The 18114-nt window shown below is 41.3% G+C and overlaps 3 protein-coding genes across 4 annotated transcripts in view; 2 read left to right on the top strand and 1 right to left on the bottom strand.

Annotated features, from left to right (window-relative positions):
- The first annotated feature begins 128 nt into the window (after positions 1 to 128).
- Positions 129 to 18114, top strand: part of BCO2 (beta-carotene oxygenase 2) — a 36933-nt gene continuing 18947 nt past the window's right edge. Inside the window, exons 1-4 of one of the 2 annotated variants that reach the window (XM_061478186.1) lie at positions 129 to 259; positions 337 to 441; positions 2411 to 2555; positions 4394 to 5068. In XM_061478186.1, the coding sequence (XP_061334170.1) occupies positions 202 to 259; positions 337 to 441; positions 2411 to 2555; positions 4394 to 4559 (474 nt within the window). In that variant the 5' untranslated portion in view covers positions 129 to 201 and the 3' untranslated portion in view covers positions 4560 to 5068. Of the gene's footprint in view, positions 260 to 336; positions 442 to 2410; positions 2556 to 4393; positions 5069 to 18114 lie in introns of those variants that run through there. The other variant, XM_061478185.1, reaches the window with a different exon arrangement.
- Positions 6514 to 15131, bottom strand: IL18 (interleukin 18). The gene is made up of 9 exons (XM_061478045.1): positions 15096 to 15131; positions 14684 to 14844; positions 12151 to 12286; positions 11656 to 11890; positions 9409 to 9486; positions 8553 to 8561; positions 7897 to 8034; positions 7039 to 7184; positions 6514 to 6909 (listed from the first exon to the last, which is right to left on the bottom strand). Exons 1-9 carry the CDS (start codon positions 15129 to 15131, stop codon positions 6694 to 6696), a joined length of 1155 nt encoding a protein of 384 aa, XP_061334029.1. The 3' UTR covers positions 6514 to 6693.
- Positions 14726 to 16601, top strand: TEX12 (testis expressed 12). Its single transcript, XM_061478195.1, has 5 exons — positions 14726 to 15193; positions 15289 to 15354; positions 15836 to 15947; positions 16054 to 16105; positions 16375 to 16601. Exons 2-5 carry the CDS (start codon positions 15295 to 15297, stop codon positions 16517 to 16519), a joined length of 369 nt encoding a protein of 122 aa, XP_061334179.1. The 5' UTR covers positions 14726 to 15193; positions 15289 to 15294; the 3' UTR covers positions 16520 to 16601.

Genomic DNA, 18114 nt, shown 5'->3' with positions numbered 1-18114 from the left:
ATCTCCGCAGCGCGCCCGCTGCCCAGGCCGCGGATGCCCGGAGGCCAAAGGCGCGACTCCCGTCCCGGCTGTTGGAGGGACGTGGTTTCCGCACCTCTGACCGTGCGGTGTTCACCATCCGCCCGCCCGGAAGCGGAAGTGTCGCGGCCACGGAGCGGCTTCCGTCTCCGGAGCGCGGTGCCCTTGGGCTGGCTGGGGACGATGGCGGCTCTGGTGCTGCTGCGGGCGGGGCTGGCGGGGCCCCGCGGCTCCCACATGGGTGAGTGCCGGCCCGCGGGCCCGCGCCTGCCGCCCCTGCGCCCCGCCTGACCCTCCCCGTCCCCGTTGTCTCCGTAGCTCTCCTCGGGAGGACCCTTGCCCGCCGCCCCGCCGTCCTAGCGGCCGTCACCGATCGGAGCGTTCCGGCCCGGCAGAGCCACACTTCCCCCCAGCAGGGCCACGGTACGTGGGGGAAGGGGGGGGGGTCACATCTTCTCCGCGGCCGTTATTCACCAGTCGTCAGTTCAGCAGTTCTCATGTGCCCGTTACACCCATGTCTGGGCTTGCCGGTTCTTTGAGTCAGGTCGGAGATTTTAAATGGCAAGTGTGAGTAACCAAGGGCAGAAAAACCCGACCCATGGCGCAGTTTTCCTTTGGTCAGGTAGGGTTACTGGTGTTACCAGAATGTGTTGGCATCGCCTCCGACAGTACTGTTTTCAGTCTGTTGATTTGCTCTCTGCCCAGGTCTGATTTAAAACAAGGTATATGTGACGCTGTAGTGCTTGGACTTGAAACTGACCTATGCAGTGTCAGTATCAAGCACGTGAATGCTGCAAGTTCTTAAGCAGGAGATACTAACTGAATGTTAAAAGTAAATCTCTGCTTATAACAAAGATGACTTTTTTTTTTTTTTTGAGTGTGGAAAAAAAGATTGAAAGATTTTAAAAGAAAACAGAAGGTTTAACATTTACTGTTCAGTAGCAGCAATAATGTGTAAACCCTGCAATTGTGACTTCTCTTTTGAACAGCAGAGTTTCTGATCCACTGAGGTTAATTCTGAGAAGTATAATGTGCAGGCAGAGAGTAGTTCTTACTTTGTTTTTTTCTCTCTCCATGTGTTAAGACACCACAGAGATGGTGAAAGATAACTGTGCCAAGACTAGCTTCCGGTCTGCCAGCTGCGCAGTTAAGCATGAGAAATGTTATGAGCAGAGGTTAAGGATATTTTGTAGCCTTTATAATGCAACTTGGAAGTGGAAGAGATGAAGAAACGCTTGTAATTGGCTTAAACAGAACTAAGCCATTTCCTTTATTTCTATTCTGGACTTCATATTAACCACAGACTTCCTGCATGTGCTGTGAAGTGTTTTCAGCCAAAAGCTTGCAGGCTGCCTAGGTCCCTTTCATGTTTTGTTTCAGGTCCTTTGCTTTCCTTTTCTTGTCACTTTTCTAAATACCCTGTCTTTGCAAAACCCAAGAAGGACATTTGCATTTTGGTTTAGATGGATAGGTAATATCTGTGTGTTAGGTAAGCACCTGGGGGGGTATTTTGTTATAAGGGTAATTTCACAGAGTCAGTTCTTGATGTTTTTAGCCTGGGCTGATGGTTCATTCTGGTTCTAAGTATTGCTTATGATGCTGGGGTTTTGGTTTGCCCTAGAAACTTGTAGATGTTTTGGGTTTTATTTATCTTCCCCCCCCCCCGTAGTATCTGCATGCTTCTGAAAATTAAGAGTTGATCACAGAGCTCCCTAACTGGCATTTCTATTTCTGGAGTTATCTATTACATGGTTCGAATTGTAGCTAGTGTCATTGGAGGACTGAAATCCTTCAGGCTACTTCTAGGCCATATATCACTGTGATGGTCCCAGAAGTTTAATCTGCTGTTTACAGTTTAAAATAGCACTATTGGTTCTTGGGCGGACCTGTTGCACAGAGCTATCATGATATGCCTTTCACTGGAATTTGCAGTTGTGTCTGTCAGGTTCTGAAAGCTATTTCTCAAAGAGTGAGAGCAGTAAATAGTGTGTAATAGTAAGGAAATTCACTAGACAAAAAGGCGTTGTCTTCAGAGATGCTTCTTTCCTGTGATGGTAGACTTGAACTTAGTCCTGAACTGCAGGTTGTGAAACTAGGACTGGTGCTTGTTTTGACTTTCCATGTTGACCTTCTATTCTTTTGTACTAAAAGAAGCTTCTGTTTTTTAACAGCAGCCAAGAGAGGAGTGTTTGACCTTTTTGACATGCTAAAAGATATATATACATCCTATAGCAGTAATTCAAAGTCACCTAGGTGTTGCTTGGATGAAAGGTTAGTAATCAGATGAGAGAAGATGCCTAGTTGTGTGGTGCTGATCAGGATGAGGAGTCTGGTTTTAAGGTTACAGCACTTTGAACAGGAGCTCTGCACTGAAAAATACCTCTTCTTGCAGGCAGTTCCAGGGCTGCGTCTTTGCACTGGACAGGTGAGCGAGCTGTCAGTGTCCTCTTGCTGGGTCTCCTTCCTGCAGCCTACCTGTATCCTGGACCAGCCATGGACTATTCACTGGCTGCAGCCCTTACTCTCCATGGCCACTGGTAAGCACAATAGGTTCTTCAGAATTAAGAGTAAAGTCTGATAGTCAGGATGACTCCTTAAATCTTAAATCTGTATATGACAGTAGGTCTACTGGCTCATTTCCTGATCTAGTGTAAAATACCTTACTCTCCAAAGTTCTGCGACAGTCATGGTCTTTGACAAGACTAGTCATACCTTGGTCTTCCTTTGCCACTCTTCCTCTCAGTCAGAAGGGAGGATAGACATTACTAAAAAGAAATCCATAAATATTCTTTAGTGTTCTGCACAGCGTCTTACTTAAGAGGGCTTCCTTGCCACTGGCTCTGTAGAATCTTGACGTTTTTATCTTGTAGAAGCTCACCTAAAGGTGTTACTATGTAGGAAAATTCTCTTCTCCTTTCATAGGGCTAGAATATCTTTAAAAGGTAATGCGTGCCATGAATGTTATTGCCTTACAGGTCAGATAATCCTTATAGCTGAACAGAAACTGCAGAGGAGTATTGTATATATTTCTGAGGTGTCTTCTTTCACCTGTTGCTACCTTTTTGCTTAGGAAATCTTGTCCTAAAGTATTGTCCTGGGTTGGAAATAGTGCTTTAGGTATTTGGGTGGTTATCAGTCCAAACACTAACCTATGAGTAGACTTACTCAAGATACCTGAGCCATATTTATCTTGTACCATTTTTTGTAAAGCCTCACTTATTGTGTGTCTACTGCACATCAGCTGTTTCTCACTAATTCTCTTCCTTGTCCTCGGGGACACTGGTCTTTTCCCATGAGGGCTTTTGTGAATTAATGAGTGTGTTGTAAAGTCACAGACCACTTTTTCTGAAAAGTCTTAGCATGGCTCAGTCTTATTCTGCCATATAAAGAACTTATGAAAATCCCTTATCAACAGTACAGTTGAAGGGCAGCTTGTGAATCCTGAGTTGACTGTGATGTATTTATCCACCCTTTTGAATGCTTGAAGTGTGGGTAAGGGCTGGTCACTCATGACCTTATTCTACTGTCCAGTTGTAAAAATAGCTGTAGTAGTTTGGGAGTAGTTGCCTTTCTACCGCTTCCACATCAGGCTTCTGTTCTGTGTATCTAGGGGTTCCTTGTGACTCTTTTCTTGCTTTTGACTGTTTATGGTCTTAGAACCCCATCTAAGTGAAACTGAACTCAGTGTTCACTTGCACTGACATCTGCTGCAGCAGGACTTTGAATTTTACTACATCACTAGTGTGTTTTCTTTATCTGTGGGACACAAGTCCTTCACCTTCAGGTCAGACCAAGGCAAAATCTTAGGAAAAAAATTGTTGCATTAGATATGGATCTCTTTTTAACCAGGTTGACATCTGTCATTGCACAAAGCAAACAGAATTGTCATTTTGTACAATAGAACTTGTACAAAATTGTACAAGAGAGCTACTGTGTTAGTTTAATAGCATCCTCTGTCTTCCTGTTGCTGGATAGCCTAAACCTGGATGAGAGTTCACTTGTAGTCCGTCAGATGTCGAAAAAAAAGTCAAAGTATCCTGATTTTTTTGGTTGCAACTATTTTTTAATCTAAATACACATCCTGGAGTCTTCTGTGTATTTGTGACAATGGCTGGTCCTAGAAGAACACCTTGCTGATGAAGAGGGATGTTTCCTTTGGTTTCTTTTCTTCAGTCCTTGGAAGTCTGATAATGTTCCCAGTGTTTCTTGGAGGCAAATTCTACAGATTCTGTTATCTGAAAGAGCTGTGTTTCCTCAGTATCATTAAGAAACCTCTGAGCCAACATGTATATTTTTTAAAGTAGAATAATGGAGTGAATTTCATTAAGGAATGTGCTTTCCTGATTTCATCTTTTTTCTTCTTATTGTTCTGTAGGGGTCTTGGACAGGTTATAACTGACTACGTCCATGGAGATACACCTATTAAACTGGCCAATACGGGTCTGTATGTACTGTCGGCCATTACCTTTGCTGGCCTCTGCTACTTTAACTATCATGATGTTGGTATCTGCAAGGCTGTTGCTATGCTGTGGAGCCTCTAAGAAGTGATGAAGTCCCTGACAGACATGATTGTTCACTGCTGCCTCTGCTTCATCATATTTCTATCAACGTGTTTAATGCGAAACAAGTCGATAACCAGGGATCCATAGTATGTACATACTGCAGTAAGTTCAGAACTAGACTTTTAGAAATAAATATCCAACAGCAGTAAAGATGTTAGAAAAGAAAAAGTAAATTTAAAGTGGATGAACTCCAGGCGAGAGCGAGTTGATTTAAGCTGCACTGTAGATTGGGAGGGATCAGTGGCAGACTTACATAGCTGAAGCTAACTTTCCTTGTAATGGCAGTTCTAATGAGTGTTTTTCTAAAACAGCTCTTGTTTGGTTTCCTACTTTGTAAAATTAACTTGGCTTGTGGAAAATTAAACTGTTATTTCTGACATCACAACTGAACTGTATGTAAGGCACACTGTAACTCTTTGGACCCTGAGAGTTCATACAGAAAAGGGAATATTTTTTTCTTAATCCATACAATAAAAAATTTACAGAAATTGTGTCTGCTTATGAATGTTTTTTGCTACTTTTGGGTTACTTAAAATGTTTTCTCTGCAGATAGTTATTGCCTTTCTTTCTCCTAAAATCAATTTCAAATACTAAATCATATTGTTACATTACTGCTCATACTGCCACTCCGAATTACTTCATTTCGATGTTATAAAACAAAACACAGGTGACTTAGTACAACCTTAATGTCCATTAGAAAATACAAAATTGACTTAGAAAAAAATACTTTTGCAGATTAATGTTACGAGCCATAAACAGCTTGGGGCTTTCATAGTTTCCCAGGAATGTGTGTGTTCATCTACAGCAGTTGGAGGAGGTTTATTTTCTAGATAAACACTGGTACACATTTTCCTGTGTGACTGAAAAGACACCTTTCTGCTTGACCTGAAACTGACAAAGTGTTCTTTTCTATGTCTTCATGTTTTAGAGAATTTAAGGGGGGGAAATGGTATTCTGGGTTTTAACTTCTCAATCTTTTTTGACTTTCGCAGTAGTAAGAAGAGATTAACTGTTTCCACATTCTCATGGGACTTCTGTGGTTCTCTGAATAGTAAGAGGAAATGTGGTGTTACTGCCAGTCTGATTATGCAATAAACAGAATTAATTACTGTTTGGATTCTGCAAGACTTTCTGATTTGAGTTTTTTTTGTTTTCGTTTAATTTGGTTTGGAATTGTTATTTATGTGTTTTCTTAGGTAACCATGGGAAATAGCATGCAGGTGGCCACTTTTGCTAATCTTGTGATCAGAATTGAGGTGGTTGCTTCTGTTTGATGTGGTCTGATTTAGATAGCAATGGTAACACTCTTTTGTCATAGGAAGATGCACATGTATGAGTCACGGGTAAGTAGCTCTGTACAGTCTGAGCATGTATTGTAGAAAGCATTTGACATTTACTCTTTTGAGACCAAATACAAGATGCATCTGTATGTGGTATTGTGGACAATGTCTGTTTCATGTCATTTCATCACTAACCTATAATTCATTGTTAACTTTTATGTAAGTCCCCTTACATAAATGCATTTTTTCCTTTGCCCCTCTGAGGACATCCTTATTAGAACTTTAATTGTTCAGGTAAGTATTTTTAAGCAAAGACTTCCAGTAAGTTAAAAGTTGTTTCTGCTTCAGTTGAAGGTGAGAATGTCACCACTGTGTAACTGGGATTGATGAAGATGCTCAGGAAATAATCTGGATATAAAAGAGTGTTCATTGGCCAGGTGCATGTTCTTCTTATGAAATCTTATTTTAAGTGGTTTTCTCTCCCTCCCCAAAATAGGTTTACCTCATCTATGAGTCACCTAATTAAAAAGCTGTTTGGTCAACAAGTGGTTAAGGGTTGAGGGATCAAACCATACAGGACTATACAGGCATGCATATTCTTGTTTCCTCCATGTGTAATACTCTTCTGACTGGAAAACATTCTGCTGCTTTTTGCAAGTATTTGAGTCTGTTTTGCTTTGCAAGATACTTGTTTTTGTACTGACTTATGGTAGGGAAAAACATAAAACTGGCTTGCCTCAGATAAGGAAATAATATTTCTTTAATAAAAAGCCAGAATATATTTTAAGACTGTTACAGTATGTCATAGGTTATGACTTTCATTCTGATTGAAGTTAGAAACTTATCTTCATGGTTTCATCCACTTCATCTTCTCTTGACAGCTTTTTCAGAATTAATTTTCTTAAGTAGCCTTCTTTCTCAAAGGCCAAGAACATTCCTTGTTCTAGTGAGTATTCAAACTTAAATGCTCTGGAGCTGCAAGATGTAAATGTCTTTTTGAAAAAGATTATGTTACTTTCACCAGGAATGTCTTTGGGAACTTCTCCTTCCTGAGGAAGAAAAAGGGAATGGGTTAGTCCCAGCACAAGACTTGAGCAGTTTTGTTTCAGTTCACTGATGTTTGAATTCTTCATTTTGCCTACTTACGTGTACAGAATGTATGGAAAGATGATACTTACTCTAAATCGAATTGTCATTTTTCCACATTCCTTCTCACAACACATGTAATAACTTTTATCTTCTACCTGGATGCTGAATGCAACAGGCATCCCTGCTGAAGGTGTAGTAGTTTTGTAATAGTGAATGTTGAAGTGCATTCCCTTGCCTAAATAGAAATTGTTTATTATTAACAGTTTGCTCAGGAGAGAGTGGCAACAACTTAACTGTGTTATGTCTTACCGTTTCACTGTCAACTGGTGTCTTCTCAGGATACTTTTCTGTCAGGAGAGCCAAAACTGAATTTTTTACACTGCTGGTAGCATATATTTGAGTTTCTGCAGTCATTCAATAACCGAGATTTTGGATTTGTAAGAAGGCATGTGAACTTGCCAGCCAGCACGGCTAGGATGTTCAGACCCTCTTACGTGCATGCATAAAGTGAAAATTAGATTTGTAAATAGTCATCTGTAAATCAGATTATATCTGTATATGTATGTTCAGCAAATACAGTTCTGAATTGCTGAGCTTCCTCCCCACCCCGAAGTCAAAGCCAAAACCACAAGTATTGTGTTTACTGTCAGAAGAAAGTAAGAGCTTTCAGTGCTCTACTTAGTCTGTTTAAACCTAAAATTGTTTCTGGATTATTTTTTTTTTTGTTATCCAACATATACCTCCCCGCCAAAAAAAAAAAAAAGACATTAAAAGCTTAGTTTGTGATCACACTTAACCAAAAAATCAGCTCTCTTAGCTTTATTCTTTGAAATGACTTTTAAGTCTTTACTCTCTCACCATTGAGTTAGTGAGCGCTAAGAACAAAAGCATATCTAGAATAAAGCCGCAGTGCAACGGTTATAGTAAGTATTTGAAAAATAGTCTACCAGATTTCATCTCCTGATCTGTCACGTCTTCAAAAGCTGCCATGTTTAAATCTGGTCGAACCACAAGCAACTGGCTATTGACATTTCGAAGGACTCGGTGGAGAGTTTTTTCCTTACAGAGGGCATCGCACTCCAGCCCTGTACAAATGTTAAGGGAAGAGGGTCAAATATTTTATCTGAGGAGACTACCTCAGTTCTTAACAGTGTGCTACAGGCTTAATCTTGTCATTAAAATACGAGGTGAAACAAGTTCTTAGAATGGCAATCTCAAACAAAACTGAGGCCATGTCATTCTTCCTACCTCTGGCTTTTCAGAAGGATTTCCCAGAATACAGCAGACTGTATATATATATATATATATATATATATATATTTACAAGCAAGAGAAGCTACCATATCTGTTAATGAGAGTTCAGAAGCAACAGTTCTCTCACCCCACAATTAGAATTGCATTATAAAGGTCCTTCTGTACCTTAGGAAGAAATAAAGGAACTTTGGCTTCAAAAGGAGACTGCGAGCTGTAGTGCTCACTTTTACAGTAGCCATTATCAGTTTGTAAACTTGCTCTCTCAGGCACAGTAAACATTTATGGGTTAGTAAGTGTAAGCAGGTTAGTTCACATAAAATTGATAAGTTAATAAAAGCTTTCATCTTACCATCATCATCTTGGTTCCAAGTGAGCAATGAAAAAAAGGAAAGAAAAAACACCATTAACTTCTGCCCCCACAAAAGAAACCGTTCTACCCAGTTTTGTTCTGCAAGACTGGCAGCCAGCCACCTACACATTTCCAGTTGTACTCCCCATTATCACTAACTCACCAAGCTGAGCTGTTCTAACTACAGAGTGCATTTAATTTGTGAGTGTAACAAACAGGGTGATGAAACCACCAGTCATTTGAGAACTGGAGTTACCACCAACCAAGAGGTATGCAGAATGTTTTAGGGTTACTTAAGGGTGAGCAGCTCAGGTCAGTTTAAGCCTATAACCAAGGAATAAATGGTATATAAATTTTTGGTTTTGTCAGCACCTTTAAGTGAGCAAAAGGACAAGAAACAATCATTGCAAATGGCTTTTAAAGAAGAGACTGTTTTCTAACTAACTGTATCGTATGAGATAGGAAGTCACCACTTCTTCCAGGTCCACCCCACAGTATTGCAACCCTTCTGAGTGTCCTTTACAGGAACATACTCTATGAAGCACCAGATATTCCGCTGACTCAGGTACTTGGCTAGGAGTATTTCAGATGGACCTGTTAACACACTGGGACAACTGTCTGAAACTCAAATTCTTTTTGAAGTGAACAACCTGGCTCCATAATCTAAGAATTCTTCTTCTAAGTGGGTGGGGATTGAAAGTGCTTTGAGGATCGCTTGGGTAACAAGGGGGGAAAAAACAGGATTCCACAAAAACAGGGATGCCACCCCAAGGAAAGGACTGAATTGTGTATCAGGTTTTAATCTTCCATGCAGAAAGAAGACAGTGTGTCCCTCCCAGCAGTGGGTAGTAATTACCTGCAAAATAGAGGCAGAAATTTTCTCCAAGTTGTACTGCACACACAGTCTCTTCGTTCATCTTCACTCTACAAAAACATATGGAGAGGATTCAGTTAAGAACAATGCTTCTTAATCTATAAAGCAAGGGACTTCTTGAGCCAGTTCTCTTCTAGTGCACAATACTACAATAGAGCTGGCATGTTTCACTGCCTGTTAAATTGCTTTTTCAAATAATTGGTCTTCTGTTGCTTTTACCATTTTTCAGAATAACCTAGAGCATCCTTCAGGTTCTGTTATTTTACAACACTTTTAATTCTTACACGATGTTACACAGGAGTAAATAATAACTCACTACCATTTTCTCTTTCTGTGAGAATGATAATGTGTAGCTCCATGAACATACTTTGTCAAATCAGTTATTTTCTCTTGTGTCTGGAGAAGTTGTCTTACTATTGCACAGTCATTTGATTTTCTGTTTCTAATTTTCAAATGGGAAAGTAACTAAAACTGGATTAAGCACCCTGTTACTGACCATTAAGCAATAAAAGTTGTATTAAACTTATACAGACTCATCTTTACGGGTTCCCTCCATAAAACACAGAACTTCCAAAAAACCCCTAACTTAGTCCACCTTAGACTGCTCCTTGGAAAGGCCTGTGTTTTTTGTATCTGGAGCTGGAATTCTTCCTATAGAAGAATACCTGTATTGACTAGAATTGAACAGTAAAGTCTGGTATTTCAGCAACTGTATTGCCGTTGGGATGGTTGCCACTGGAAGGAGTAATTCTAAGAAATAAGCACTCAATTAGTTTTATTTTAAAACTGATAGTGATTGTGATGATGTAATCTTCAACATTAAAAATAGCATCTCCTACCTGTAAAGAAAAATTATAAGAATTATAATATGAAAGAGAAAGATGCAGCAAAGAATTTAGTTCTTCTCTGGCGGTAAACAGTTCTAAAATGTCCTATGCCACTAATTTTGTGAAATGCAGGTTGCACTTCCTGTTTCCTTTAGTCTGTATCTTAGTAAGTTTTTTGTTCGTTTTCCTAAAATGCTTTCTGCGTATGGGTGTTCTTCCCTGGTTTATTTATGTTTTTAGAAATAAAGGCATTTTCGTAAGTAGTCTAGACTAGTAAGTACTTCATTCAGTCCTACTAACTGGCAAGGCGTTCTTTCCCCTTGTACTAGCCACAGAAATAATAACTGTAATAGCTCTTAAACTGTTAAAGCTAGCTAAACAATGGGAAGATCTGTGTCCAGCACTGGGATATTATTGTGCAAAGCTTACTTCCAAGGCTCTTTTTCACTATTTGGAAAAGACTTACTGTACAGAACAAGGAACAATGCCAACTTAAATAAAAAAGCACTCTTCAACCTTAGGGACTGGGGTAGGGAATCACAGTGATTTGTTTCCTTGTCCCTCTAGTAGAGCACTTTGAAGAATGTATTGAGAGTGCTTTTTTCTCATCCTATTTTTATATGGTCTATAGTTCTAGATGGTCTGTGCAGAACAGGTTCATAGCAGAGGACTGCATCTTTGTTTCCAAACATGCATACTGAAGCCTTTGAAATTAAATATAGCATTATCATAACAGTGCATGCCTCATATCTAGTGAAGTGAACCAAGCAGTGTAGGATTACTTTGTCCTAGACTGCAGAGGAGAAGACATAGGCAGGACTTACCAATGCATGATTAAAGGAGAAGGTGGCCCTTGGTTTAAGTGCGGGAAACATAAACCGACCAAACTTCTTCCCCCGATGTGTAGTAAAAGACGGTTACATCTTTTACCAAGCGCGTTTGTAAGCTAAACAGGAGCTTTTAGCTGACTGTTCGAGGGACTCTGTAATAACTTGCCCCGCAGGGAAGAAAAGGAGCCGGGCCGCCCTCCGCTCGGCGCCTGTGTTGGAGCGGAGCCCATCAGGGGTGCCAGCCCAAGGGGAGGGTCAAGGCTCTGCCGCTTGCTGCAGCCACAAGAAAGGAACAGTTGCCGATCCCACACAGTAGTGTTGTTCATTAGTAGCAAGTGATTTAGGATTATCTCCTACCCTCGCTGAGCGGCGCACCCTGCACAGGGAGGCAGCAGCGCACAACCCTCTCCGCCCGATGCGCTTAATCGCGGGATGCGGCGCTCTGCCCGGGCGGGGCTGCTCCCAGAGTTTTGAGCTGAGGGCTAGGAGCCGGCTCCCGAACAGAGTTCCCCCTTCCTACCCCTGCCGCTGCACTGCTGGGGCGAAGGCAGAGGAGCAGCGGTGATCCTTACCTCGCTCCTCGGCGGGCTGCGGCAGAAGGATGCGAGACGGAAGGGAGAGCGCTGCCGGAGGAGGGGCGGGGACCGCCGGCGCCTGCTCCCGCAGCCGGAGCCCACCCTTTTGGCGATCCCGGCCCGTTCCTCCCTCTCGTTCCCTCGGGCGACAGAGCCAAAAGCCGCTCGGCTGGGTGTCCCGCACGGTCGGGACAGTAAGGCTTTGCCCAGGCAAGCGTCGCTGCCGTGTCACCTTCACGAGTTCATACGAACGGGGAGGAAACAGATCTCTGCTCTGTTAGAGCGGTCTAGTGAGGGGGATTTTGTGGCGGCTTGCAACACGATGCGACAAAATAAGCCGACCGAACAAACTGCAGGGAAAATTTTGGACTCTTTCCCCAGATATCTGTCTACGTCTGCAGTTATTCTGCAGCACTTCCCCTGCTGGGTGGAGAAAGCAAATCATGCACATCGTGAGGTTACAAAGGAAGCTTTTTGCGACTTTTAGCTCACACAGATGTCGACAGAGGACACGTTTCTACACCAGCGGATTGCAGCCGGCTCGCTTGGTCCATAAAGTCTCTGGGAGCCAGACAACCGGGTACTAGCCGTCAGGACATAGACTTCCTCTTTTCCCCGCACTTGCAAACTGCTCGTAAACATTGGGTCCCGTTGGGGGAAACCCGTTTAGCATTGAAAACACATAGCGTATATCTAGCTCTCCATAAGAACACCACCAAAGAATATACCATTGGTATCTGCTGGAAGACCCTCAAATTGTTTTCCCTCCCTTTATATGTAAGTAGCTGCAAGGGAGGAATTTAGGTTCCTCTCAGGGAAACAGACAACCAAAATCTGTGCCACGTAGTTGAAACACCATTAATAGATAGGTCCTATTTTATCAGCTGTAAGTTGTTTCCCAGGCATATATTAATTGCAAATAAATAAAACGGCAATAGGTGTTGCTCTCAATTGCTGCAGCTCTGTGATGTTTTTTGGAAGTAAGTCCTGCAGTTGGTGTTTGTGGAGTGCTTAATGCAGTAAATATTGCTGTAATGGCAAACTGTGTAGTGATGGGACAACTAGGGCCATGAAGTACCAGGTAGATCAACTCGGGAATGAATAACCGACCAATGTTTTGTATCATTTGTAAACCTTGGCAGTGTTAACTAGAAGCTTGGTGCATCCATTTTCTGTTTATCATGTTGATTAGCAAGGCATTAGGGCATTCAACCGTGTAGCTCAATGGGCAAATTGAAGAGTCTCAAGTTTTAATACTGGGCTGTGGGAAAAAAAAAATCAAACAAAAAACAACCCCTCTCAAACTGCTAAACCAAGATAAAACCTAAGACCATAAGATGTTTTCTCACCTGTCTGCGCACCTACTACTGTCGCTGGGGACAGAGGGGAGGTTTAATACATACCTGTAGGGAATGTATTACTGTCAGTAGGATAAATCCAGGGAGGTAATTTTGAGGTCTAAGGTACGTCTTTCAAGGTCACCTGAACTAATAATCTTCCATATAAAAGTACTGTACATTGTACTAATAACTGGATTTAAGGCTGCTCTAACCACAAGGAGCATTGTATTTCACTGACATGTTCAGACAAAAAATGTGTGCTGCAGAAATTTGTCTTCTTTCTTTAAAGCTCCTGAGAGAAACTAATGAAAATGATTCAGAAGAATGAAAAACCAAAAACCAAAACACCCCAGAGAAATCCAGGAACAGAGTAAAACCTCCTGTTTATGAGAGATAAGCAAAGAACAGTACATTTATGGCAGCTATTGCTTCCAGATAAGAAATCTATATTGCTATTTACAGACACCCACTTACACTGATTGAATTTCAGCCAGCAATATTACATCATCCCCTTTCAGCTTCCTGTTTTGTTACATGGCATTCAGTACACGTGTGGAGTTGTGTTTACTTAAACCTGTATACCAGAGAGATATAAAAATCTGATTTAAACACCTAGATCTAGCTGATTTCAATATGCAACAACTGTAATCCTACCATTCCTTTTGGCACTTTATTTTAATGGTTAGTTCTGATGGGGAAGTGTGGGGGGAAATCCTTCTAAATTTAACTGGCCTCTGGCTCTGGTCTCCCATTTCTGTGCTTTTTCTTGAGAGCTGTTTCGTAACAAATAGTTCCTTCCTGTGAAGTACAATCAAATTGCCTCTTGGTCTTTCTGAACTAAAAAAGCAGCCTCAGACCTAATATAACATACAGTATTAACATAAATATCTATACAATTGTTGAGAATGAAATGAACTTGGCCATGGCAGCATACTGTTTCTACTTTGGGGAAGTATTTAGGTCTTGTTCTTTTAGTGGTTTAATTTCTTGTCCTGAGTTTTGACTTTCAGAGCCTGTCTGGGTAGCGTATGTAACGTTAAGGCCCTTTCTGCTCTTAAAACCAGAAATTAAAGTTGAAAAACAAAACCGAGAGGATTTTGGAAAAGTAATAACTTGATATAGCATTTACTATTTTTGGCTGACAACATGAAGTGTAATACTGGAAGAGCTCACCAGAATCACTGGGTTTAGTTTCTTCCTGTTGTAAGCAAGCCACCTCACCGTGTAATCTGACTCAGTCATTTCTTGGAGAAACCAAATACAGTTTACTTACAGAAGTGAAGCACGGCATAAGGAAAAAAAGTCTTATTTTCCATTGCTTAGAGAAAAAAAAAAGTAGATCTTGGCAGTTGTCTAATTTTAGTGACAGTAGTCTTTCATATTTTGCTAATTGATGGCTTGCCTTTTGAAACGGATCCATTCACTGTCATCCCGAAACGTTCCAGTGATTCACATTGTGAACCGGGCACAGATGCTTTAAAGACGATATACGACTGGAACTGAGTGGACAGGGCAACACTTTAGCCACAGGCAGTCTCATGCTTTAACGTCTAGCTGGGGATGGAAAGCTTCTTCCTGGGACCTCTGCATCAGGAAGCGTTTTAGCGGGGGAGCCTTGTTCTCCTCCGCTGGCCTTCCAGGCTCCCCGACCCCCTGCAGAAGCAGCCTGCGCGGCCTGCACCCACCCTCCCCGGCAGCCGCCCCGAGCACAGCGGGGCCGCAGGCGGCCGGGGCCGGGCGCCAGGGCGGGCTCCAGTTGCCTCAGCGGCCGGGGCAGCGCCGCGGGACGCGTGGGGAAGGCATCGCCCGCAACTGGCCCGCCGCGGCCGCCCTCCCGCGCGCCGGCCTTTAACGGCCGCGAGGACCGTTAACCGTGAGGAGAGAGGTCCGGGGAGGGGGGGGGAGGCTTCCGCGGCGGAGGGGGTGCCCCCATGTACTTAAGGGCGGCGGGTACTGAGGAAGCATAGGGAGAACAGGGAAGGAGGGACGGGCTGCTTTTAAACTAGGCAGAATCGGCCTTCGCAGCCCGAGGCCGACCTTGAGCACCCTTCAGCACCCTTGGGAGCGCCTTGGCCCAGGCCAGCCTGGTGCTCGGACCCGCTTGTCTTCGGCGCTGATCGGTTCTCTCGCCATGCTTGGAGGCTCTACCTGCCTCCAGTGAGGAGGATAGCTCTGTTGCAGAGGAGCTTAAAGAGGTGCTGGTTACAGGTTTTATGCATTTTTATGTAGATATGATTTCCAGACGCACAACATAACCACTTACCAAATACAACGTTGTACTTCTGACGAGGCAACGATGACAAGCAACACTCAAAAGCCTGATGAGAGTAGAAGTAAACGTAAAAAAGAGATGGAGGTGAGCCGTGCTGTGTGAGGGAGGGAGGATCTGGACCACTTTCTGGCCCCAGGGCAGCAGTACAACATCCCCAGTACCATGGCCTTCACTGGCATTACAATGGGTTCCTCTCACCGTGAGAGAGGGCAAAGAGCTCCATGTCCGTTTATGTAGGTCAGCAGAAACACATACGACTTTCATGTGTAAGGAAGCCATACAGTTTCTCTTAGTGTTTGAAGAGCAGTGAAATCGGGCATGCAGTGCAACACTGCTATGCAGGACTTAATGGAGAATAAACTTCTGAAGTACAGCAGCTTTTACTGCCCAAGCTGGCACTTCCCACCCACTCCCACAGACGCTGTGCCTCTTCATGATGCACGGTATCTGAAAACAGCCTTTCAGGGTCCTTTTATTTTAACTCAGTTAAACTCTACCTGTGCTGATCTTGTTTTAAATCCTAGAACCTGTATTTTATTTTATTTTTTTTGTGCTCTATTATTAGAATGAAGTTTCAGAAAATCCTGAGTTGTCTTCCCTTGACAAAACAGATTTGGCTCTTTCGGAGGGCTCACAGTCCCTTTGCAAACCTGAACAACTGGAGAAAGTTTTAAATGGTGACGTATAAAATATGCTGAAAGTAACTATGTGGTTACCTTATTTAATGCTGAGATGAGAATTCATGCAAAGGTTTAAATAAAATTACTTTTTTTCTTTTAACAGAGATGAACAAGGAAATTACAAACTTGTTATCAAAATATGCTCACATTTTAAGGCAAGTTGACTGTCCTATTTGTACAGCACTTTTCTAATTTCTCTAGATAAGATTGATTACTGTGGCTGCAGTTTAGAGAAATTAGCACTGAAAACCATCAAACAGATTTTGACAGAAAAATGCTGGTTTCTGTTACAACTGAGAACTAATTTGGATGGAAACCGAGTATTGATCGGCAACGCATTTTTAAGAAAAGCATAAAAGCACTTCTAGGAATTGAGAATGTTAATGGCATTAACTGATTTTAACTACAGATTTTTTCAATTAAGTGAGAGAGCAGCGATGGATGCTTCTTATGTGCAAGAACTTGATGGAATCTTAAAAGAAGCGAGGACCATAGAAAACCACTTAAAACAGAAACGGGAGAGTCTGAAACAGAGATTCACTGTGATTGCAAATACTCTGCAAAGCTAAATGGAGTTTGTCAGACTGCAGAAATGCAGAGCAAAATTTGTAGTATATTTTATGTATTAAAATATAAACTATGATGAGTGCTGTGATGTGTGTTTCGTAAATGTCTTAGGTAAATATTTCCAGCAGTTCAGGAAACTTTCAACAACTTGAACAGCAATTTAAATAAGTAGATTCAACACATAGGGTAATGGTAATGAGTATAAGACAATACTAAATATCCATTTTAAATCCTATGGCTCCAAGGGATTCTACACATTAAACCATCTTTCCTTACTTGTTGATCCTTTGCTTAGGTTGTCCCTGTGATTCTATTACTAGACAATAGTGGAAGCATTTGAAAATGAAAGCAGAATAAATTTTGCATCGCTTGGCTTTAAGGCTGTGGAATTTCAATACACCTGAATTCGGGAGCAGCCATGGTATTTCTAATGTCACTACTAAGGATGTTTTTTTCTTTTATTGTCACAACCACTCTTTTGCTCTAGAATATAGTGTAGAAACACTTCTACGAAACATATAATTTTGTGATGTAAGCAGAACAGGACTTCAGATTATTTTATATTAGCAATTTTCTGTGGGTTTTTTGTTTGCTTTTTTTTTGTGTTTGGTTTTATCTTTCTACTTTAGAAACTGTTTTGGTGCTAAAATCTTAGTAGAATGTACTTGCAGCCTTATTTCCATTTTGTCTCCATATATAAATAAAATTCCAAAAAATCATCTAGAAATAGGGAAACTCTATTAAGAATACTACTCTGGGAAATGTATAAAGAAGTATAAAGTCTTAATGTGAAAATATATTTTAATACTTCTAGAGATTTCAACTGAAATCAAAGCACATCAACAAAACTTTGCTGGTAATGTCAATAAATAACTAGATAATCTTAATCTCAAATTACACTGCCCTTTTATTTTGTTATTTAAATACATCAGTATTGTTTGCAGTATATCCAATTTATTTAAGGAGGCTTCTGGAGTTTTTGTGAGCACTTTTTCTTTCTTGTCATTTGACTCTGTTAATAAAGATGAAACATAAAATGTACAAAGCATAATTAGTACAAATTTTGAGGCTAATGTAATAAAGAAAAGTGCTGGATAGTCCTGTTGCTAGCATAAGATATATTTATATCTTTACCCCAGTACTGTGTATTAATTTTCTGTTTAAATTATTTCAGACTTAATCCTTCATTCCCCCTTTTTATTACATAAAAGCCACAAACAAATGTGCTACCTGACAAACTGATAGTATTTAAAGCAATTAAGGAGAGAAACTGACATCTAGGGTGAGATTTTCCTAGGTATTTAGATGCCTAAAGATGCAGATATGTACTTAGTAGGATTTTCAAAGTGCCTAAGCATGTAAGCGCCTTAGATGCTTAGGAATTTTTGAAAATCCTGTAAGGTGCCTATCTGCATCTTTAGCATCTAAAGACTTTCAGAAAAATCACCTCACTAATCTACACCATATTTTCCAGTCTCTTCCTTTTTCCTAATAATCACATCTCATCTTGTAATCAGTCTTGGTAATGCTCTTTAAAAGCAGAAAGTGGGAGAAAAATATTTTGGAAGTTAAATTTTCTAGAATATTTTGCTAAGTT

The sequence above is a fragment of the Pezoporus flaviventris genome, unplaced genomic scaffold (assembly GCF_033815535.1).
Source record: "Pezoporus flaviventris isolate CSIRO_AGI_PZ_B2104156 unplaced genomic scaffold, CSIRO_AGI_Pfla_v1 ptg000113l, whole genome shotgun sequence".
NCBI lineage: Eukaryota > Metazoa > Chordata > Aves > Psittaciformes > Psittacidae > Pezoporus > Pezoporus flaviventris.
Note: the sequence above shows the minus strand (reverse complement) of the source record. Positions and strands in the feature narration are given on the sequence as shown.